Source organism: Corvus moneduloides, chromosome 10, assembly GCF_009650955.1.
Source record: "Corvus moneduloides isolate bCorMon1 chromosome 10, bCorMon1.pri, whole genome shotgun sequence".
Lineage (NCBI taxonomy): Eukaryota > Metazoa > Chordata > Aves > Passeriformes > Corvidae > Corvus > Corvus moneduloides.
In genome coordinates this window covers 14,820,599-14,843,609 of record NC_045485.1, presented here as the reverse complement: position 1 = coordinate 14,843,609, position 23,011 = coordinate 14,820,599, and the positions used below count along the sequence as shown (strand labels likewise).

The 23,011-nt window shown below is 42.8% G+C and overlaps 2 protein-coding genes across 2 annotated transcripts in view; both read left to right on the top strand.

Moving 5' to 3' along the window:
• The window catches only part of LOC116448912 (IgGFc-binding protein-like), a 51,821-nt gene extending 33,956 nt beyond the window's left edge, over window positions 1-17,865 (top strand). The window contains 18 exon segments of the mRNA XM_032119952.1: window positions 1,663-1,865; window positions 2,162-2,306; window positions 3,067-3,311; window positions 3,949-4,113; window positions 4,551-4,675; window positions 5,401-5,669; window positions 6,835-7,043; window positions 7,506-7,647; window positions 8,918-9,168; window positions 9,772-9,901; window positions 10,934-11,099; window positions 12,420-12,596; window positions 14,100-14,230; window positions 15,128-15,327; window positions 16,250-16,388; window positions 16,688-16,816; window positions 17,170-17,281; window positions 17,631-17,865. Coding sequence (XP_031975843.1) covers window positions 1,663-1,865; window positions 2,162-2,306; window positions 3,067-3,311; window positions 3,949-4,113; window positions 4,551-4,675; window positions 5,401-5,669; window positions 6,835-7,043; window positions 7,506-7,647; window positions 8,918-9,168; window positions 9,772-9,901; window positions 10,934-11,099; window positions 12,420-12,596; window positions 14,100-14,230; window positions 15,128-15,327; window positions 16,250-16,388; window positions 16,688-16,816; window positions 17,170-17,281; window positions 17,631-17,787 — 3,095 coding nt within the window. The 3' untranslated portion in view covers window positions 17,788-17,865.
• Window positions 17,866-20,755: 2,890 nt separating this feature from the next.
• Window positions 20,756-22,750, top strand: LOC116448786 (phospholipase A and acyltransferase 1-like). The gene is made up of 4 exons (XM_032119722.1): window positions 20,756-20,936; window positions 21,397-21,605; window positions 21,804-22,072; window positions 22,461-22,750. Exons 2-4 carry the CDS (start codon window positions 21,488-21,490, stop codon window positions 22,584-22,586), a joined length of 513 nt encoding a protein of 170 aa, XP_031975613.1. The 5' UTR covers window positions 20,756-20,936; window positions 21,397-21,487; the 3' UTR covers window positions 22,587-22,750.
• Window positions 22,751-23,011: the final 261 nt, after the last annotated feature.

The window sequence follows — 23,011 nt, the reverse complement described above, 5'->3', positions numbered from 1 at the left end:
ATTCTCTTCAGAATGACCTTATGGTAAATTTAATATAATGAAATATTTCTTAGAATAAAGCTTTCCAGGGGTTCCGCTGGTGCTGATTTTAAGCAACACTGGACACCTTCCTGCTTGCCAGACATACAATCATAGGATCGTAGAATGGTTTGGGTTGGAAGGGACCTTAAATATCATCTAGTTTCAATGCCCCTGCCATGGGCATAGACACATTCCATTAAAACATTAAAACTTGCTCAAAGTCCCATCCAACCTCGTCTTGAATAATTCCAGGAATGGGACATCCACAACTTCTCTGAGCAGCATCTTCCAAAGGACATTTAAGTCCACAAACTACACACCTGGAGAGAAAAAAAAGAAGTCCTCTAAAGGTCAACTGTTGCAGGATCCCCACTGCAACAGTCAACCATACTTAAATAAACCACAATTGTTTTCTATGCTTTTTTTGTCTTATACTAATTTTTATTATACCAGTTACCACTGGACTACCTTCTGCAGCTCTGCATCTTTTTTCTTTTTCTTTTCTTTCTTTTTTTTTTTTTTTTTTTTTTTTTTTTTTTTTTGATATGATCAACAATTAGCTCTGCATTTAAAATAAACCATAAAAAAATGGACAGGTTCTAGGAGCTGGTCAGTTTGGAAAAAGAATCATTGTGATAAAGCACCCAGTAAGTCAGCTCTGAAAGGACAGAGCACAGAGAATTCATATATAAAAAGAAGACAGAGGAAGAAATAAGCTTCTAACCCTCCAAATCAGATTAAAGCTGTGGACATCCAGACTCCATAGTCTGAGGCCATAGGCCAGGACCTAAATATCTATGGCTTGATTTTAGTAATAGAGAAAACTCAGTGACATTAGAAAGATAGACTCTTGAGTGCTCTTTTCATCAGTGATTCAAATAAAAACTCAATTAAGATCCTGACCGAGGGATGGAAGTCTGGATAGATGACTGGAGATGTTGGCTGTAATTGTCACACAGGACTAAGAGACCCTGTTGTAGGGACAGAAATAAATGAGAGTCATATGTAGTGATTTATAAGAAAATCCAGCCAAACCCATGTTTTCCTGTGTTTTTTTAGATGACAGAAATGGACAAATACTTTGGGATTTCTGTAAAATGTAATGTTATCCCTGGGGACCATGTTTTGAGTGATAGAAGCCCAATTCTACCATAAGCTGAGGGGTGTGAAAGTATATTGTTCTCAAGGAGACTCAGTGAAAGACAGAGTGTGATTTTTAGTTCTATTTTGGAATACATGGCAGGCGTTCAAATAGTAACTACAGTAATGGGGATATACCAGCTGGTATGGCAAAAGATTCTTCTATTTCCTTAACTGGGTCACTTTACACCTTTAAATCAGCAGAAAAAAGTTTGCTGAACCAAGCACAATTAGTCATGTGTGATCACATCAGACCTACCCTCAACCGAGCCTGCAACATTTGACTTGTGAGGGGAAGCACAAGGGGTGCCCACGTGTCTTGCCCACCTCTATCAGAAGCCATCCATCTCCCTCAGCAAGAAATTTCTTTGTACTCAGCACTCTCCTGTCAGACTTTCTAACGGCCATTTTGTATATTTTCAAGAGAAAACAGTGAAAAAAACAGGAAAACTTTTATTAGGATTGCCCTTTTGAGTGATCTTATTTTTTCTCTTCATTTAGCAATGTCCTGTCCTGGAGGCAGCATCTACAAGAGCTGTGGTACTAGGTGTCCCTCTACCTGTTTGAACATCTCAGCAACTGATTCCTGCAGTTCTTTGCCAGTGGAAGGTTGCTTCTGTAAGGAAGGCTACTTTTTGAGTGGAGACAAATGTGTGCCAGAAAGCAACTGTGGTTGTATTGATGAAAAAAACCAGTATCACCAGGCAAGTCACCTCAGACATTTAAAGAAAAAAAGGAAAAAAACAAAACCAAGGGATCTCATTCGTTATCAGAGTGAGGGAAAAAAACATGTTAATAACATGACACAATTCATATTTACACCATTAATAATTTCAAAATAGACTTACTTTGTCAGCTTTCTTGATCCATGTGTGGCTGCAATTGCCCAAATGACCATATATCTTGCGCATTCTAACAGTAGTAATATGATTTTCCCTTATGGTTTTACCTTCCTATTTATCTTATAATATATGCTGCTACATTCTATTTTTCCATATAGCTGAACGAAAGCTGGTTCACCCGTTATCCCTGCACTGAGCGCTGCACGTGCAAGGCAAATAACACCATTGAGTGCAAATCCTGGGAATGTGGAGTCCAAGAGGAGTGCAGTATTCAGGATGGTGTGCTGGGCTGTCATTCCAATGGTAAGTCCTGCATGAAAATCACCCCAATGTCAATTCCATAATTAGACCCTCTTCTTCTAGCTTTATTATAAATATCTTTTCATATGTGATAGTAAAGAAGTCCCAACTGACTGCTGCCAGTGCTGAGATGAAAGTGCATGATGTTCTGTCTTGCAAGCACAGATGCCTCCTGTTGTAGTGAATATCAGCAAAAACTGATGCTGCCCAAAAGTCTGCAAGGCTGCTTGGATTCTATTTGTCCTGATAATGAAAATTCAAGTCCCACATCACAAGTGCTGCAAGCTTTAAATTTGGTTGCATTTCTGTGAGAATTGTATTTCTGTGGGCCTGCGTAATGATAAGTGCATTATGTATTGATGTATATATATGTAATTTTATTTACTTTTATATTTACATTTATATTTATACAGTTAATAATGTATTTTTATATAGATAAGTAGAAAAACTCTGTATTACTCTCAACTATACTATAAATCATAGCTTCAACAGCATATAGAAATGGTTGCTGCCAAGTAATATAGAAATTTGCTGCCAAGTTGTCATTCTGTATATAATTTGCAAATTAAATTTAGGAGATGCTTTCTGGAAACTTCTTATTTCCAAATAAATGTTACTGGCATGAAGGTGAGATGCCTCTGTGGAAGTTTGCCCACATAATAATGATCAGGATGAGGTTGCTACACTAAAGCAAATTGCTTTGGTCAGCTGAGTCCATGGTGAAATCCAGTACAAAATTCTTAAATAGTTTTTTCACCTTCAGGTCAAGCCACATGTCAAGTGGTAGGAGATCCCCATTATTTCACTTTTGATGGAATGAAGTACACTTTCGTGGGAACCTGCACCTACACTTTGGTTGAGGTTGTCAACACTGCCACCAATGTCATTCCTATAACCATACTTGGCAAGAATGAAGACAGAGGACTAAGAGGGGCCACATACCTGAAAGAAGTCTACATAGATGTGCATGGTGTACGAATCACCCTTCAGAAAAACAAAGGAATCCTGGTAGGTGGTGGTGCTCTTGATTCTGGCAAGAAGTATCTTAAAATCCGCTCACTTAGAGTAGCTGTAGGAAAAAGGATCTTCACATTTCCTAAAGAATATGTATACATATGCTTAATACTTGTGGGCACCTCCATTAAATGGATGTCATGAGGAAATAAAATTTCTCACTAGTTCCCAAGGCTTCTGGTTTGGGCTTACTGTTTTATTGTCCATATCTTGGAGATTAAACCCAGGGCCTCCATACTGGGGAATTGTTCCCTGAATTAGACTGTGGGACTCCCTACTTCAACGGCTTTTATCAACCCAGTCACCTATAGTGAGCAAGGCATAATGCATCAGTCTAAAATAACAAGGGGAGCCATGGCAATACTGGAGGCAGGTAATCTACCCCATAGGTGAGAAAGACCTTGCTCACTACCAGGGATCTTTCTAGCTCCCTGTTAAAAGCAGAGGATATGAATCCTGCCCAGCCCTCCTCAGCTAAAAGGCTGATTCCTGCCACCCATAGCTGGAATATGCAATGGTGGAAATGTAAACAGCTAAAATTGTCACAGAGAAATCTTCAGCACTGCTAGGAATATAGATTGTGAGCTTTCATGGAAGAATGTCCATACTGACAAATGACACATCTCTCCAGCTGGACAATGAGAGAGTCTACACTCCAGTGCAGAACCGACTGCAAGGGGTATCCATTGGAAATGTTGGCAGATTTATAGTAGTGGAAACCGACTTTGGTGTGATAGTGAAATATGACGGCAATCACCATCTGGAGATCACCCTCCCACGCTCTTATTTCTCACAGGTAAGGTTTAGTATACAAATATCTGGAGTTGTTTCAAAAGCGCTGCTTTGTGCCTTTACTTCTAGTTCCTTTTATTCCTGTGTTTTGCTATTGCATCTTTTGCTGTATTGTAAAACATAATTGTTTTCCTTTCTATTTTTTTTTCTCTTTACAACAATTTCTTTGTGTTCCAAGGGGAAAGTTAAAGAAAATTACCTGTCATGGGAAATACTTCTAACTTAGAGAAATAGCAGCTTGAAACCTTAGGGAATCACAGATTTACTGCAAACTCTGTTTTGTTTCTCCATGGGTGCAGTCAGAATGTCTGAAATGTCTGGTATGGGATTGGTTATTGTTGGTGATTTGGTCACATTATTTCATAGGCAACAAATAAGAAGTTATTGGGGAAATTGATGCAAAGAGGTCATGCTTAAAATACGGTTCTTTTCCATCTGCAGGTGCATGGCATGTGTGGCAATTTCAATGGTAATCGTGAAGATGATCTGTCCTTGACCAATGGTACAGTTGTCACTGCCCCACAGTTTGGAAATAGCTGGGAAGTGGAGAAAGACAGTGATAAGGGGTAAATGTTAAATAATTTTCATACCTCCCATCTTACTTCAGGAAACAGTGAATTGTTTTAAATTGTTTTGACTCTTTGCTACTTCGTAACCTATAACCAACGTACATGAGACCTTTTTCTTCTTGAATTTGAAGCTATTCCCCACAGGAAAACACTGCACATGCCAGAGGGAAACCACAGCTATGGACCTACCTATGTTCTATGGACCTACGTACACACTTGGGGAATGAGTCTTTGGGGCAGTCCAGTGTGGACTCTGTTTATTTTACACTGGTAACACCCAGAGCAGGATGATGGTGCTGGGGAATGGTGAGGGCCAGCTGCTTCCTGGCAGACAGGGAGCCATATGTGACAACATGGCTGAGAAAACAATGGCCTCACCAGCCCAGGTCCATCCCACTCTACATGAGCGAGGCAAGCAGGGAAACCCCATGGATGGAAGCCAAGGTCAGCCAGGCTCAGTCAAGTTCACCACAGAAATTTGCTGTGATGAGACAGACCCAAGGTCAAGCTGTGAAGTCAATCCTCTAATCAGGTTCAATTTCAATGAGAGTAACAAGTGTCAGACACAGTGTGGTGGTTGTCAAGCAAGTCTACTTCTGCCGAGTCTTTCATTCATTGACAGAAGGAAGTCATAGTCTCCAGTCTTTTCTACTTTTCAGTGGAAACAAACTTTTCAATTTCAGTCTGTCTTATAGCAGCCTGTGTCCATTGCTTTCTTGCAGTTGTTTGCCAGACTTAAGAGAAGATGATAATCCTCCTTGCACTGCTGAGAATAAACAAGTCATTGAAGGACAGTGCAACGTTCTAAAATCAGACAAATTCAAAGTATGCCATAGTCTAGTCAACCCTGACGACTTCATAGAGATCTGCATCTATGATATGTGCCAGTATGATGGTATGAAGTCTGCTCTCTGTGACATAGTTCAAGTCTATGTTGACACCTGCAAGAATCATGGAATCACCATTAAATGGAGAAATAGTACATTCTGTCGTAAGTACACAAGCAAGTGAAAAAACTGAAACCTGAATGAATGATAGCAGGAGAAACTTAGCAGAATTAGGTGAAAAAGTTATGTAAAAGAAAATTAAATCTAAATTCTCACAAAATGCAATTCTACTATCATGATTCCATTGCTGCACTGAACTGTGTTCAGGTTCAGATAAACCCAGAGATAACCCAGAACTAGACAAGTTATGGATATGAGCTTGGAGTGAGAATGGTATCAGTAACCAAATGAGATATTGTAGTGAGTCTAAAATGAAGAAATAGTATAACCAGAAGACTGAAAGAAAGAGGGATACTGTGTTAGGGGACTGGGCTCAATGCTACTCACTGTGATTTGAACGAAAACTGTCAATTTGCCCAGTTGTTTATTACAGACTCTGTTCTCAGATTAATTTCCAGGGTGTGTGCCTCACACCACCTGTTCAACAAAGCTACAACCAAATTATGTAAAAATTAGTACGGCTCATGTAGTGGGGTTTTATCTGTGGCAGTTTTTTTACAATTTAGTATTATATTGTGGGATTATCACATAATGTTGTGGAGGACAAAATAGTTAACTGGTTAAAAACCAAGTCAGATCAATGTTTAATAGATCTGAAATACCTAGTTTCCTCCTTGCCATGAGTGAAGGAAAATACTGGACTAACAAACCTTTCATCATGTTACACTCTTTCTTGAACTGTACATTATGCATGTCTAGGCACTGGCAGAAATAGGGTTTAGAGCTAGATGAACCTGCAGTCTGACAATGCATATCTGCTGCTCTTGCACATCTGTAGTTAAGCTAAATTTGCACCTGATTTGCATCAATGGAGAGTTGAATATTTTAAGGAATTTGCCTTTCAGGGTGTCATTTCTAGCAGTGCCCAAAGAAGCATTTGCAGCTGAACTGGAATACTGAATCCAGATAATCTTGTGCCAGGTGGTTCAGTCATACCTGTAATAAAACTGAATAAGCAGTTCCAGATAGCATTCTGTGGTTTGTTTTTTGTTGTTTTTTTTTTTTTTTAAATAAAAACCAGCTGATGATCAAAATCAGCTATCAAAAGGCAGTTCTGTACTGCCATTTCATAGGCCAAAGTGTAGCTTTCAGTGTTTGCAGGGCACTTTTAAACGTATTTAATAACGCCGGCTCTGTTCTTCCATGCAGCATTGCCCTGCCCATCCCACAGCCACTACAAAGACTGTGTCTCTCCCTGCCCGTCAACATGCAGTGACATTTTTGCCTCTTCCCTTTGTGAGAAGACAGAAGAGTGCACAGAGGGCTGTGAATGTGATGATAATTATGTGCTCAGTAATGGCAACTGTGTGCCTCTCAGAAGTTGTGGCTGCAGGGATGATGACAACAATTACTACAGCGTAAGTAGTTTGTGGAGCAAATCTCTGACTTCAAAACCTGTAGAAAATTGGTTTCCTGTCCATCTTAATATGAAAGAGAGAGAGAGATCAAAGACTTCAGGGTCTACCTCCTAAACACTTTTCATCTGATTAGTGAAGGCTGCAGGCTTGGGTATTTGGAGATATAGAAGCTTGCACCTGAGGCCAAAACTGAGGCCTATTTGAAACCAGTCAATTGATCAGTTATTCAGGCAGTCTGTCCTAGTCCGGTTTTGTGTTCAAATTCTCATGTTGAGGACAGTAAGATAAATGGACTGAGATCCCCTCTCCCAGGCTCTTTGCAAAACTACACTTAAGCAGTTGTGGAATTGCCAACTGGACAAGGTTGCGCCTAGCTATTGTCCACACCTTGGCTATTGAACTTCCATTGCACTGCAAAGCTGAGCACCTTGATAACGTATTATTAACACAACTTGTGTCCAGGCTGGGGAGACATGGATAACTCCACACTGCACCAAAAGATGCCAGTGCCAGAAGAATGGTGTCATCAGCTGTAAGAGCTATAGCTGTGATTCTAGAGAAACCTGCGTGATCAAAGATGGAAAACACAAGTGCAATCCAACAGGTATGTGCAAGCAGGTCTTCACATGGGGTTCACTTGAGGGCTTCAGAAGGAGGAGGATGTGGGTGTCCATTCTTTCTTTCATGGCTATTCCACTCTTTCATGGGGAAAGAAGGCAACTCTGACTGTGTTGTTGACAACATGTTACTCAGTACAAAAAGGCCTCAGTTCTCATAACAGAAGGTTCCTATTACATACAGAGAATTTGTAGAGGGAAATGGATACCTGGATATAATTTACTTATATCTAGAAATTTGACAGTTCATTCTGACTAGTTTGAATAAATTTTTTTTTAAAAATTCACACTGCGTCTACTGAACCCAAAACTCAGTTTGGGAATCCGATCACAATTACCCTGTTTTTTCCATTTCATGTTAATTTGAAAACAGAAAAAAAAAAAAAAAAAACCAAAAAAAAAAAAACCAAAAACCAATAAGCAAAACCAGGACAGAGCAGATCTGGACAGATAGGTCATAGGTCAGTCAGAGGACTTGGGTGCTTTTCATTCAACATTTGTGTTGGCTAGGCAAAGTTAATCTCATATTCTCTAGGGAGGCTGGGTTGATTAGGAGAGAGCTTGTTGCATAGCGTCCCTACACTTCAGTTTTGAAGAATAGCATGGCATCAGTCCTACTGTATTGAGGATCAATACAAAAGCATAAGGCAAATCCAGTGTTCCCCTGCTACATTTTGGCAATATATCTTAGAAGAGGTGCCCCAGCAATTTTAAGGATAGCCTTGCTATGCCTTGCTCCTGGCATAAACGTTTACTCTGTGTTCAGTGATTAAGGAGAATACAGAGATGATAGTCACTGTATCTGATTGTTAGGTCTGGTAAACCCAATGATCAGTTTAGTAACCTCACCAGAAATCAATGACAGCAAAACTAAACATTGCTTTTCAAATTTGTAACAACACATGGCAGAGGTTATGAAAACAACATCTCTCGTGAGGCCACTTCAAGCTGTGCTTGTGGCAGTTATTCCTCTGCGGAGGGCTAATGTGCACAACTTAGTCTCAATAAATTCTATAAACCCTAATGTTCTGCTTCAGCTCAGCTGGTTCACAGTGGTTCTCAGCAGAGGAATGAGTTTCTCTGCCCACCTCTCCATCTGAGTGTCCATTCACTAGAGTGAAGCCTGAGCACCCATCTTTACTTTCAGACCTGCATGCTAGCAGCAACCATTTTTATCTAACATTTTAAACCAATCCATGCATGGGGTCTGGCACATGCATATTTAGACTGGAGAGTAATGAAGCTCTTCCCTTTCAGGTTTTGGGAGATGCCAGGTCATGGGCGACCCACACTACGTCACCTTCGATGGACTGGTGCACCACTTTCAAGGGAAATACACGTATATTCTGGCTCAGACCATCCCTGACTTACCTGACACTCTGACACAGTTCAGCATTGAAGGCATGAACTATCCTTTACGTGGAAGTCGACACATTACTTACCTGAAAGAGATGCTTATCAATGTTTACAACCACACAGTGCGATTCAGACAGAACAAGCAGGTTCTGGTAAGTCTCTCCCTGACTGCAGAGCACAAAGAAAGGCCCTCCCTTAGAGTAAAACACCTTTGAGTAATGGACTTCTTTTTTGAAGAATTAGAGTATGACAGAGAACTGTATTATTACATCAGTGCTATGAGGCAACTGCAAATGAGATTTTCAGTTGTGTGGAGTCTTTTTTCTCCATAGCTATGAAAGATACAATTCTACTTCAAACAAATAAATTAATAAATATATTTTTATCAATGAAACCCCAAATATCCCAAGGCTTACAATAAAGCCACACAAATTTTTATCAGTGGTAAGGAAAGGTTTGTTTTATGATAGGATAATTTAATTTTCTTTCTCCTTATTGGAGTGTAAAAGTATATATAGCTGCTATATTACATTTTTAGCTCAATACTAGAAATTTCTTAGGATGATATGAAGTACTGTGTTCAGATCACTTTCCACAATTCATGATTTTGTTAACTTAAAAAAATAAATGCTCTTAAATTATCTGATATATTTATCATAAAACCAGAGTATTCAATTGTAGCATTGACCTGTACTGAAACCAGATTTTAATTTGGCCTATATATATTGAACTTTAATTTTTTCTTTCCTTGTTAGTTGGATGGTGTGAGGGTGAGGCCCCCTGTTCGGCCTCATGAAGGTATTCGTATATATCAGAGGACAACAAGAATTCACCTGGAGACAGATTTTGGCTTATACCTGAGCTTTGATGGCAATCAAAATGCAGGTAAGTGATACTAAAAGACTGTGCAGAAATATTTATGCACTGACCCCAAAAATGTTCGCATTCCAGAGGAGGTTTAAACCCATGGCGAAACTTGAAATCTTCACCCTTTGAGCTTATGGTCCTATGGGATATGAAATACCAGAAAACAACAATAAAAAGTGTTTCCAGAAAAAGCCATAAAACTGGCATTTCTCCCTCTGGATCCCACTGAACTTAGGAGAAATGAGATGTAGAGTCAGACTGTCATATATTTTTTTCATGTTAAGTAAGGTCTGAGTGATAAAAACAAAAGCGAATCACTTTAAATTGCTAATTGGGATGATGAGGTGAAGTCTTAACCCAGTCACAAGAGTCATAGGACTGCGATCCTGAAGCTATACACTGTGAGTATATAATTTTGCATACTTCCTCTCAAGCCTACTCCAGATAATCCCATTCTTTAGTGTTTGTCAGGACTTTTGCAAGGCATATACACAAGTCACTCATGTAAGCTGGACACACATTACCTCCTCTGTTCAAAGCAGAGTTAGTCCTGATTTACAACTATAGCTATATAGCTATAGTATTTCTGAGTGTATGGTGAAAGTGCCAGGCTATTTATTTACATGGCCATCATTCCAAACCCTGAAATTCCAACTGCAGAAAGCAAATGTCTGTCTATAGAAATTCTGTTTCTCAATGATCAAGTGGATTGTAAGTGAAGGGCAAAAAGTGGGTGATGCATTCAGTTTGCTGCAAAGCAGTAAGCAGCGTGCACTAAAAGCACCCAGGCGGTGATGTCATGTTATATAAAAACTTGCAAGAAATTGCTTTTTATCATGATTCATGTTGCAGAGCACAGAAACTGTGAATACATGTATGAACAGCTATGTTCAGGTCTGTGCTCATATGCTACGTCTTAAGCCCATGTAACATTACCAGCTTCAATCTGAATCATGACATGTGGCACTTGGCATTGATTTCCACCTCTTCCATACACTTGGTGACAAAAATTTCTGTGTAACAGCTTTTTTGCCTTCTGACTTTCCCTAGACATAAAGCTGGCTACCACCTACAGAAGCAGAGTGGAAGGCTTGTGTGGAGACTTTGATGGGAGATACAGAAATGACTTCACAAATCCAGATGGTGTTTGGGTGAGGAATGTGAATGTATTTGGTGAAAGCTGGAAAGTTCCTCTGAAAAGAAGCTCTCGTCTCAGGTACTTGATTTGCTATTTAATATCCACAGCAAGCACTGCCACTAGAAGTGAGTGAATTAAGCCATAGTTAACCTCTAGGAATAACTACACTGTCCTTTTTCTGTCTCATCTTTCTTCTACCCTTTTTTTTTTGTGTAGTGACTTTTCCTGTTCATCACTAAGGTGAACCATCAGTGCCCTTCTATCTGGCCAAAAGAGGCCTGAACTGTCAATGCATCAGTCCAGTTCAGTTTCCCTCTTTGGAGTCACAGCCATTACAACTGTTAGAGCACAGGGATGAATAACATTTTTGGCAAGCTCATGGTTCCTTGCAAAGATAAATACATGTTGTGCTGAATGGGTCTGAGTGAGTGCAAATCCTGATTCAATGTTAGTCTTTCCTCTGGAATATGAAGGCAGCTTTGAAATCTATCAACATAAATTCACAGTTCCTTCCAGAAAAGGTTCTTGAAGAGTCTGGTTTTCTTGCTTTCATAGCTATCTATTTTTTTTCTACCAGTACACAAAAAGTAAGGTCATTCTTTTGACTGTACATGAGCATGATATTTGGGGTCAGGAACATTCTGTGCTAATTACACAACTTCGAAAAAGGCTTTCCTTTCCTTTCCTTTCCTTTCCTTTCCTTTCCTTTCCTTTCCTTTCCTTTCCTTTCCTTTTCCCTTTTCCCTTTTCCCTTTTCCCTTTTCCCTTTTCCCTTTTCCCTTTTCCCTTTTCCCTTTCCTTTCCTTCCTATTGCTTTGAAAGCCCTTTGGAAATTGCTTAGCCACTAACACATTGCTTTTTCAGAAAGTAAATGGAACTATATTAGCAGTCAGGATATATTTTGGCTGCAAAATTTGCCTGCCAGAATAGCAGAAAACAGTATATGGGGCAGTGTTGAGCATAAAGGGGATATGGAGGCTGGCCCGTAGGAGAATTCTGGCATTGCAGGCATGCAGCCCGTTGTTCAGTGAAAGTGAACATATGTCCAAGAAACAGGGCTTTATTCCAGCTGCACCCTTCTGACTAACATTCAAATTTTGGTGAATAGATTGGATGGAGGAGGCAATGGATGAAACATGTATCACGCAGAATTTCCAAAGAGATAACTACAGATATCCTGTTTACTTTAAATATCCATGAATCTCTGAGATGGTAGGAAGTGTTCCAGTACATCTTTGATTTGCTATATCTCCTTCCTACTCAGGAGAAAACGTGAAAGAGAAATAAGCTTACAGTTACACAAGGCAGAAGTATTCTTGCAGTGTTACTCAGAGAGTAGTACCATGAATGCTAGATGTACACAGAACACTGATGATTTCATAATGACTTCATTTACAGACGAGATATCAACTCAGAAAATGAATCTGAGGAGGAACCAGATCCAGGACTTTTCCAAGGCTGCAATGAAAATCAGCTGGAGCAGCAAAACACAACTTCAAGATGTCGAATCCTGACTGACTTAAATGGCCCTTTTACCAAATGTCATTCTGCAGTCCAACCAGATTTCTATTTCACGTAAGTGTCTACTGCAGACAGTTGTTCTCTCCATTTGCAAAATCATTTTGGCAAATAGTTTCTGACAAGAACTATCTTCAGTCATCTGCAGTCTCCAGGGTATTAACAGGAGCTGAGGATAGTAAGTGTCTTTGTAGAACTGGACCAAGTGATTCCACTATCTATATATTTACATACCCTTATTTATTTTAAAATAGTTGTGATTCTCTTTCTTTCCTCTATTGAGAGTTTCCCTTCTCTGTTATCTCTACAAAGCAGCTTTCCTCTTTTCCTACACAGATAAAGCAGCAGTGTTAGGCATTATCCCTGTAGCCTGGAATTTCCAATGTGCTTACAGTTCTCATCCACATTCAGTGAGAATTTAGCACCTGGGTCTATTGGGTAGCAGTTCTAGCTTCATCAAACCTGTGTCATGCCATAGCCAAAGGCTGAAGCTGTCAGTGACACTTTTTGAATTTTTCATGGAGAAGTACAAAAAACAGATTAGTTAAGAGCAACTAACCTGGTATCTTCAAGAAAGTTCCCTCTGCTGTGTTTCAAGGTTGCTCTGCCTCCTACATATACAATTCCTACATACCTAATTCTGAGCTGTATTTGTCCCCATATTCATCACTCATCATTCATCCATCATCAGACACAAATTTGCCAAGTAGCTGCCAGTTTTCTTTAGTTATGTAGTTGTGCCTAATGTTTTAAGACAGGTAATGCCCACCCCAAAGTCCCTCTTATCTGTGAGAAGAATGTTACAGTATCTCAAGCCAGATAAAGTGGACCACTGGCTTCAATATATATATAATATACTAGTAGGACAGCCTGTTCTACCTGCTTGGTGGTGCCCTGATTTTTCTGAGATGCTGCATATTTGCAGATTCCATTCATCATGGCTCTCAATGCCTCTGAAAATCAGGCCGTGAATATTCAAATGATGAGCAAAACTGAGAAGGTAGCACTGGCAAACAGACGCTGGATAAAACAGAATTCAGTGTCAACATTCAAGGCACATGGACAGGGGAGGTTATCCATGTATTGAAAGAAGTGTGTAGTTCAGATGTAAGACTTAGCAGCACTAAAAAGTGCTCTATAAGCAAGAAGTAGCCCAAAACAAAAGCAGAGAGCAAAGAAGAACTTACTGTCTTAAGTCAGGTAACTGTTTATTGCTTGGTCCAAGGGAGGCTTAGATTGCATATGAGGAAAATTTTCAGTTTAGGCCATGGTCTAGTGGTGGACCTGGCAGTGTTAGGTTAAAGGTTGGGCTCAATGATCTTAGAGGCCTTTTACAGCTTTAATGATGCTATGACTCTATATGGACACCTCACATAGCAGCAGCAGCTGCACAACAAATGACCTGATCTTCCCAATCATGTGCTTGGGGTGTCTTTTAATCCTGTTTCCTGTCACCCAGATACTGGAAAACAAAACTAACTCAGAGTGAGGCAGAAAAGCAAATGAAAACAACCACTAACAAATGTGCTGGGAATTACCGTTTTCTCATGTTGCACATAGGAGCTGCCTGTTCGATATGTGCGTGGAAGGAGATGAGGTTGCTACCTTGTGTCGCAGTCTGGAGGAATATGTGCTGGCTTGTCAGCAGCAAGGAGTCAGCATGGATGGCTGGAGGCAACAGACAGACTGTGGTAAGCACAGGAAACAGAAAGCAGGGATTCTACCTACAGGACTCTTAAAATCTGAAGTTTAAATCTTTTCCTATATCACATCTTCTCAGGAAGTAAAAAACATGTTGATTCACACTTCACTCACTCTTCACCATTAAGAACGTTTGCTTTGCTGGCCTCTCTTCTGTGTCCTATGCTGACCTTTGCATTTAAACCTCACCTTAGAAAGATACTTAGGAAATCAGAGCTGTCAGCTCCCATCAGAAGTTTCATGAGTGAAAGGTGTCCCCATTCCCAATAGGACAAAAAGTTTAAATTTTGGAGACCATCACAAGCTACAAATCGGAAGGCAAAACATTTCATTTCAAACTCTCTTTAAATCTACAAAACATACTAATTATCTTTTTTGCCTGTGAAATTTCAAGATTAAAAAAAAGATTCAACTGAAAACTCAAAACTTTTCAGACTAAAAAATTATGAAATAAAACTTACAATCATTTCAAACATATTTATCCTCTTTTTTTTTTTTTTTTTTTAATTTTGGAGATTAATCAAACCATACTTTCCCTGTGTCTGCTATGGTTAGATGACTTTGTATTTCTGGTGAAACACAGAAAACATTTCCCAAAGTTGTGGAACAGCTCTGGCACTTGAAGGGATGGCAGCCCTGAATGTGTGAGAAGTTGTTTTGAGATCAGTGTACACCAGGAATGAGAGCACAGTATACAAACAGCTTTGATGATGCATTTCCTGACTTTGGAGTGCTTCACTTACAGTTCAGTACTACTACAGATGTATGCACATCTGTGAGTGTGTGTGTGTTCATCATATTGCCTCCTACAAAATGGATCAGAAAGGCAATTCTGTAACTCACTAATACACTGCAGCCCGGTATAACTGGACTCCTTATTTTCACAGGTATATCATGTCCTGCCAACAGCAAGTACAGCTCATGCATGTCTGCATGCCCAGCATCCTGCAACGACCTGACCAGCCCCTCTGAGTGTGAATCACCCTGTGTTGAAGGCTGTGAATGCCTCCCTGGTTATGTTCTTAGTGGCTTTGACTGTGTGCCTTACAAAGAGTGTGGCTGCACATACCTTAACAAATACTATGAGGTACAGTCTCTCTGTGGGTCAGACAGCTCCCACAGCACTATTTTCTCCCGTTAGTTATTTTGACCATCTCCTCATAATTCTCAGCATGTAATTTTGCATTAGAAACATTAGAAACAAAGAGCAACTGTTTGATAAAATTCTGGTTTCTGGAGAAAGGCAAGAGAGGTCAAGATCTCTTGGTCTCCCTCAGAAACTCTGCCTGCCAATCTAAGGGAAACACTTGGAGAAAGTATGTGATAAACTCATGTTAGTTCTTGACCTTTATTACACTCACAGGCTCTAAAGTTTACAACACACCAGTTACAGCAAAATTCCGTGCGTCACTGTGGCCCTGCTCCTCTCAGTGAAGAGTGGTATAGGCAGGGTTGAGAGTCCGTAGAGTTGGGTAGGACATGAAGAAAGCCCTGAGCAAAGCTGGATTCTGAGGAGAACCCTCCACTGTCACTGCAGGATACAACATCTTCATTATTTCATTAGATTCTGGTTTACCACTAGAGATTTGGTACAAAAAAAGGCCTAAGCCAGTACAGATTTACCATTGATAGGTGGCACTTTTAAGAAAAATGGCAGCTAGCATTTCCATATTGCCTTGGAGGTATGATGTGATTCATCTGCCACTCATCTTCAGCAACAGTTGACCATTTTTGGTTGCACATGTACCCTGCCTGGGGCTAGGATCTCATGCCCCAAACTCTTCTTTTCCTTTCTTTCTTGGGCTATCCTCAAGTTTCAAAGAGCTGCATTAGTAAGCTGCTTTCTTTCTTTTTTTTTCACAAACCACTTAATGAAAAACCAATCTGCCCTATTGTCATTCATCAGGAAAGTATTGGAAAGAGTACAGTGAGGGCCCCAGTGCTACATTCATGATTTTTCTGGCTGATTTTATTTGATGTTTTTTAACATCTAACTCCTGTTCTTCCAGATTGGAGAAATATTCACCACTGATGACTGTTCTCAGAAATGCCAGTGCACAGAAAGCTCCACTGTTTTCTGCTCTGACGAAGTGTGTGGGTCTGGTGAAATCTGTGGCATTTCAAACTACAGTCGTGGATGCTACAGGAGTGAGTCAACCACTATCACATTGTCTTTGATGCTATGAAGTCTTGACCTACTTCAAAGGACATCACTGGATTAGGGATAGTTACAAGAGAGAGTGTACAGAAGAAAACCATGCAAGGGATCTTGCTCCGATGTTTCACTGGAGAAAGAGTGTTTCTTTCCCTTATCCATGTTGTCAGATACAAGTAATATGCTAAAATACAGGGGATGTGCAGCATTAGGAGTCAGTGTAATCTAAACAAGAACAGTTCTCTTCAGGGTTGGATTATCTGAGAGTCAAGTGTTTCTCCTTTTTTCCCAGGTGGCCCATGTATGCCAAATCCTTGTAAGAATGATGGCATTTGCTCTGAAACTACCAACAGCACCTCCCTCCACTTCTGTGAATGTTCTGAACTCTACACCGGACCAAACTGCGAGGCTGAAAAAATAGGTAATAAAATTATTTTGTATTTCCCTGTCTGGGTTACACCCACCACTTTCAAAAATGGGTGTAATTATGGAGAAGGCTGAGCTTGCTCTTCATTTTCATTATATAAGTTAGTACCCCAGTGGGTGAGAGTCTGTGGTCATCCAAGCAGAAAGGAGGGCCAGAAGCCCAGTGGAGAGATACCAGAAAACAGGACAGCAGGGCTTGGTACAGCACACAGGACCTGGATCTGACATCACTCCAGAAAGCCACAGAGAACACAGTATAATCCAAACAGACAGGCAAGAGTGGAGAAAAACCACTTCTCTTCACAGCATGGTTAGCTTTCAGTGACAGGGCTCTTGTTTGTTCTTCAGCTGAAGACCCTGACACAGAGGATTCAGACCACACAATTGCCATCGTCATTGGAGCTGTGGCAGGTGTAGCTGTTATTGTCATTCTCATCTCCTCTACAGTGTACCTGTTCAGGTAAGGCTTTTCCCAGCTTTGTTACATCCAGCAAAGTAAAGACACCTCTTTTAGCACCTGTGAACCTCAAAACTCCCATCAGTTACATACTTGCAAGAGCAGAAAGGAGCCACAGCATTCCGTATCTCTTCTGAGGAATGTGAGGGTAAACTTACCTTTTTTTGGTTTTTTGTCAGGAATGAACATATGTCATTTCTTATACACAGGGCATATGCATCACTTATCATAAAACTCTAGCTTCTCCAAAACCCAGTTCCATTCATGCTCACAGCATTGTTTGATCTCTCACTATAAATAAGACTAGAAATATAAATAGGTTGCTGTTCTTTTTTTTTTTTCCATTGTACAGAAGGAAGAGAAAGGCGGATACAGTTACAGTAACAAGGGATTCTTCTTTGAACGAATGGCCCACGGAAAAATTGGATGCCAGAGTACGTGAGCAAGATTATGGCTGCATTGTGAACAGTGCATTTGATCAAAATGAATCCCCAAATACATACCTATAGTTAACAATATTATTCCTATTCATTTGTCATTCTTTTTAGTCTTTTTAGTCTTGTATTTTAATTATTTCTAATACTTTGAGAAGAAATCATAATAAATTTATCATTGTGTTTGTTGAAAACCTTTGAAATTGTTCATTTAAAATATCTCCCAGATCTCACATTGTAGGCCCAAATTGTTCTAACTGACAGAAGAGGCTCTGTCAGTTGTCTTCAAAGGCTGTTTGAGAAACACAAAGTCCAGACAGACCTTGACGGCACAAGTGTGCTGCACAACATCACATACACAACTCTGAGAGATGTACAAACCATAGACTGATGTGGTTAGAATTCAAACTGAAAGAGAGTAGGTTTAGGTTAGACATCAGAAAGTAGGTTTAGATTAGATTTTAGAAAGAAATTCCTTACTGTGAGGGCAGTGAGGTACTTGAATGGGTTGTCCAGAGAAGTTGTGGATACCCTGTCCCTGGAAATGTTCAGGGCCAGGGTTGGATGGAGCTTTGAGCAATCTGGTCTAATGAAAGGTGTCCCTGCCCATGGCAGGGGGTTGGAACTGGATGACCTTTAGGTCCCTTCCAACCATTCCATGATTCTATGAACTAATTATAGCATCCCAGGCAGGTCTTCATGAGATCTTACCCAAATCCTTCCATGGGGAGGGGATTAGTTGACTGACATGGACACAGTTCTTTACTCCTTTTCTGGCAAGGCATGTCCAGCTGGGGAGAGAAAGAAACAAGACACTGAGCTCACCCGCGGACAGCTGTAATGAAAAGGATAACCCCCATTATGCCCTTAGAGTGGAGGGAACAAGAAGTAGGCTTGTCATCAGTCCCCAGCCTGTGGGGGCTAAGCAAGAACATAACTTAACAAAAACTTTCTGAAGAATAAGATCCTGTCATAAACTCTCCTTGGGGTCTTCACAAACTCAGAAGCTGCCACACTGATGAATGTGAGAGGAGCTCTGCATCAACTCAGCCTCAAACCATACTAAGGAGTCCTCTACATCAGGAGACTAAAGGTGTTTGCAGCAATGCCTAGTAACATGCTGTGTGTGAGACCCACCCCATGACAGACCACTCACAAAGCTCAGGAACTGAAGCATTGCCTGAGCCTTGTCCAAGCCCAGAATGGATCACCAGGGCTATGAGTGAAGCTTTGAGACGTAAAGCACCATGAAAAATTTTTCTGGTGCTTTTCCAGTTCATTGCAGGTTACTTTCTGATTGTTGAGGAAGATGTATAGTACAAGTATCTCAGTGTGCAACTGCAGTGTGAGATGCAGATTGACCTCTGGGTGGCAAAGCCTGACTGAACTGATGTCTTTACATAACAAAGGGCAGGGGGACCTGTGACACAGCCACATGAACAGACACTCAGAGACACAGCAGGAGCTGAGAACCCCAGACTGCGAGGGTATAAAATCCACAGGGTTTCTTTTGTTTTGGGTCCCTCCGGGGAGGCACCCAGCTCAAGCTATTGTTTCGTTGTTGCACCACGATTAATTTATTTTAAGGATCCAGATGTTTAGACTGTGCTATGGGAAACCTGGGGCTGAGTAGGTTAAGAAGACTTTGTGTGAGTGTGAGGTGTACAGGGGGGCACCTCAGGGGGGCTCTGATGGGGCCTCAAGCAGAGCAAGTGTGACTGCCAGAGTGGGTCCTGGATGGTTGGACAGGAGGGTTTCCTTAAGAGGGCTTGCTGTTGTTTCTACTGTAATGCTGGTTATTATTTACTTACCCTTTCTCCTTTCCTTTGTATCCATAAACTCATGTTAGCCAGAGAAGTATTTGCAGTCTCCACTGTGAGTTAGGTTATTCTGTTCCATTCAAGAACACACCAGCTGTCTCTACACACAGGCCACAGCTATTTTGGAAAGGGTATGAACAAAAAGGGCCTTTCAACCTCATTACACAATGAAAATGAATTAGCGAGAGAGACCTACTCGTCCACAAATGAACTGTCAACTTTATGCTGGAATTTCACTGTGTTTATAATACCATCTTTGCTGCCTGTTCAGTGGCAGTTCCTATTGCACTCTTGTGCCTGCTACAGCGTGATTCAGTGACTGCCGAGCAGTGCTGATCACACTCACCTCCCTTTGCACTCGGTGGGAGAAGAGGCCAGTCCCTGCCCCGCAAGATCCCAACTCAGGCTCCCCCAAGAAACAGGACCCTGCTGCACCCAGGTGAAGCAGATTTCTGGGTTTCCGTGTATATGCTTTTTTTTTTTTTTTTCCCAATACTACAAGAATTGCCTTGGTGATTCAATTTCCAGTGCAAAGCTTTGCAAGTAGCTCAGACTTAAAGAAGGGGATGATACAGAAAGCAGAACTGCCATTCAATGCTCCACTGACTGAACAATTTCATGTCACTGGAAGACAGAAAGATGATAAATCTTCCACTGCTCTCATCTTTTAAATCAACCAGCTTGCTCACCTGACTTTTGAAATGTAAGGCTTTAAATACACTGCTTAGTGCAACTCCCTCAGAGGACAGTTTTGTTGTTAGTTTTATCACACTCTCCAGCACCAGTCAAGGAAATGGCTATATGGGCTCAGCTGTGCTCATCTCTTGGACCAGGACCCTTGCTGGGCACAATCATGATATTTCTCTGATGTCCTGAAGGAAATGGCCAGGCTACGTCATAAAAATATATCCTAGAAATCTCTTCACCCTAAAATTATTTCACTCCGAGCTCCAGCTCCTTTGTTTTTCATCACAGTGAAGAATTAGAACGGCACAACCTCATTTTTCTCTCGAAAGGTTTCCTAGTGAGGGATGCTCGCTCACCACTCGGTCGAGCAGGACAGGAGTCCCTCCGCACCTGGAGGGGCTCGAGGAGCGGCACCAGAGTCTCCAGGAAAGTGGCAGTGCTCTGTCTCCCTCGGGGGCAGGATCGGATTTCTCACTAAACGAGTGGTTTTGGAAACAATCTCGGGAGGACAGCCTCCGCATGGGAGGGGAGGTGGGAGGGAGAAGGCGGAGGGCGGTGGCACGGGATGGGATGGAAGGGATGCAGACGGCTCGGGACAGCGCTCGGTCAGCGTCGCCAGTGAGCCCGGCAGAATCCGCGCAAGCGCCGTCTTCTTGTTATTTATAGCGGGAGTAGCGGGCCGGGAGAGGCCACGACAACAGCGGGACAGGCGCTGGGGTGAGCGGAGCTCGGGGGATGCGAGCGGGCGTTTGCCCGCGGGATGCGGCCCCCTCCAGGCTGCCGGCGGCGGGCGCGGCTCTGCCGAGCGGCCGGAGGCGCCCCAGAGCCGGGGCACGGGCTCGGCACCGCGGGCACCCCCGGGCAGCCGCGTCCCGGCAGCGGAGCGGGCCGGGCCCCGGCAGCAGCGGAGCCCCGATCGGAGCGCGGCCGGGAGGGGAGCGCGGGCGCCGTGGGCGGGCGGGGGCAGCCGGGGACGGCGGCAGCAGCTGGACGCGCAGCCGGCCCGGCCTCGGCCTTGGGAGGATGCGCTGGGTGGGAGCGGGGCCGTCCCGTCGTCTGCCCTGCGCCGGCAGCGGCAGCGGCCCCGAGGCGGGTCCGGCCGAGCGGGGCCGCCGCTCCGGCAGCCGCTGCCCTCGGGGCCCGGCACTGACACGCTCCGTGCCCGCGGTCCCGGCAGGTGCCTGTGCACAGCCCACGCCTCTGCCCTGCTCTGCCCTGCGCTGAGCCAGCCCAGCTACAGGTGCGTGTCCTGACTGCACGCTCCTGAGATGGCACATGGCAATCGCAACCCCAAGCCTGGGGACCTGATCGAGATCGACCGGCCACTTTACCAGCACTGGGCCCTCTACGTGGGGGATGGATATGTCATCAACGTGACACCTGTAGGTAAGGCTGGTTCAGCCTGGCAGGGTGCACAGTAGATGTTGGGATGTCCCAGGAGCCCTGTCTCCTTCCATGTGCTGCTCCATGTGGACCTCGTGTGTGTAGATGATCTTTCCACTAGCAGTCGGAAACCCATCTGAGATCCTGGAGAGGCCAGAGGGGATGTGCCTACCTGCCTTATCTCCTCCCTGCCTTCCCCAGATGAAGGAGCCCCATCCCTGTTTGTCAGCACCACATCAATATTCACCAGAAAGGCCAAGGTGAAGAAGCAGCTCCTGAAGGAGGTGGTGGGAGATGATGAATGGTGTGTCAACAACAAGTATGACCGCTCCCGCATTCCTCTCCCAGTGGAGGAGATCATCCGGCGTGCTGAGCGCTGGATTGACAGGGAGGTGACATATGATTTGCTTGGCAGCAACTGTGAGCACTTTGTGACAGAGCTCCGCTATGGAGAGGGAGTCTCTGACCAGGTGAGTGACACGGGGTGAGCCCCTGGGTGCCTCCCAGAGCACCTCCTGGCTGCTCGCTGTGAGCCGCGGGACTGGGACACAGCCTGCAGCCTGCATGGGGAGAGCCAAGTCCCAGGCATGGGCTCCAAAGCAGCGCTGCCTCTGGCCTCCCCAGAGGCCCTGGACCTGGAGGGTCGCTGTGCTCTGTCTGCACCCTGACAGTGCCCTTGACTGAATGCCACCTCCTAGGGGTAAAAACCTGGCTGTTACGCCTTCTGCTTATGGGGCACATGTCTCTGACTCATTTATTTACCCTGACTAGCCCTGCCTTTTCTATATTATCATGCTGGGGGAGTAAATATAAGTGCTTATCATGTTTCCAGCCTGTGTTTTACTTTTCCTTTTATAGGTCAGAAAAGCAGTTATTGGTACTACAGCAGCAGCAGTAGGAGGTATCCTTCTTGCTGGTCTTGCCACCGTTTTTGTGAAGGGCTTGTCTGACAACACATCCAGGAGAGAGAGAAAGTACGAATGATGGGCTGTCAGGAAGAGCTCAGAGCAAGGCAGGGGGAGCCCCTGGCCACAGCAACCACTGATCAGCTTTTGATACACCTGCCACCAAGGCTCACTAGCACCTGTGCCACCCTTGCTGTAAACATTAAATAAGCCTTAATAAAATGTCAGATATCCAAACTTTAATTGCCCCAAAATCCTTTTTTATCTGAGTAGAGCTTTGTGTGCTCTACTTGGAGGAGCAGCCTTGTTTTTCCCTGCTATCCCATTAAGAAGTAAGAAGTCAAGATTGTCACCATTCAAGGTGACTCCCAGCAGCACTAACCTGGTTGTCACATCTGCTTTTATTTCATTGCCTGTGATGATTTTTGTGGTAGTCTGGGAGCGCTTGCACTGGTGCAGGCTTTTCATCCATTTTTATTGGTTGCTTCCTGTAGGCTTTTTCTG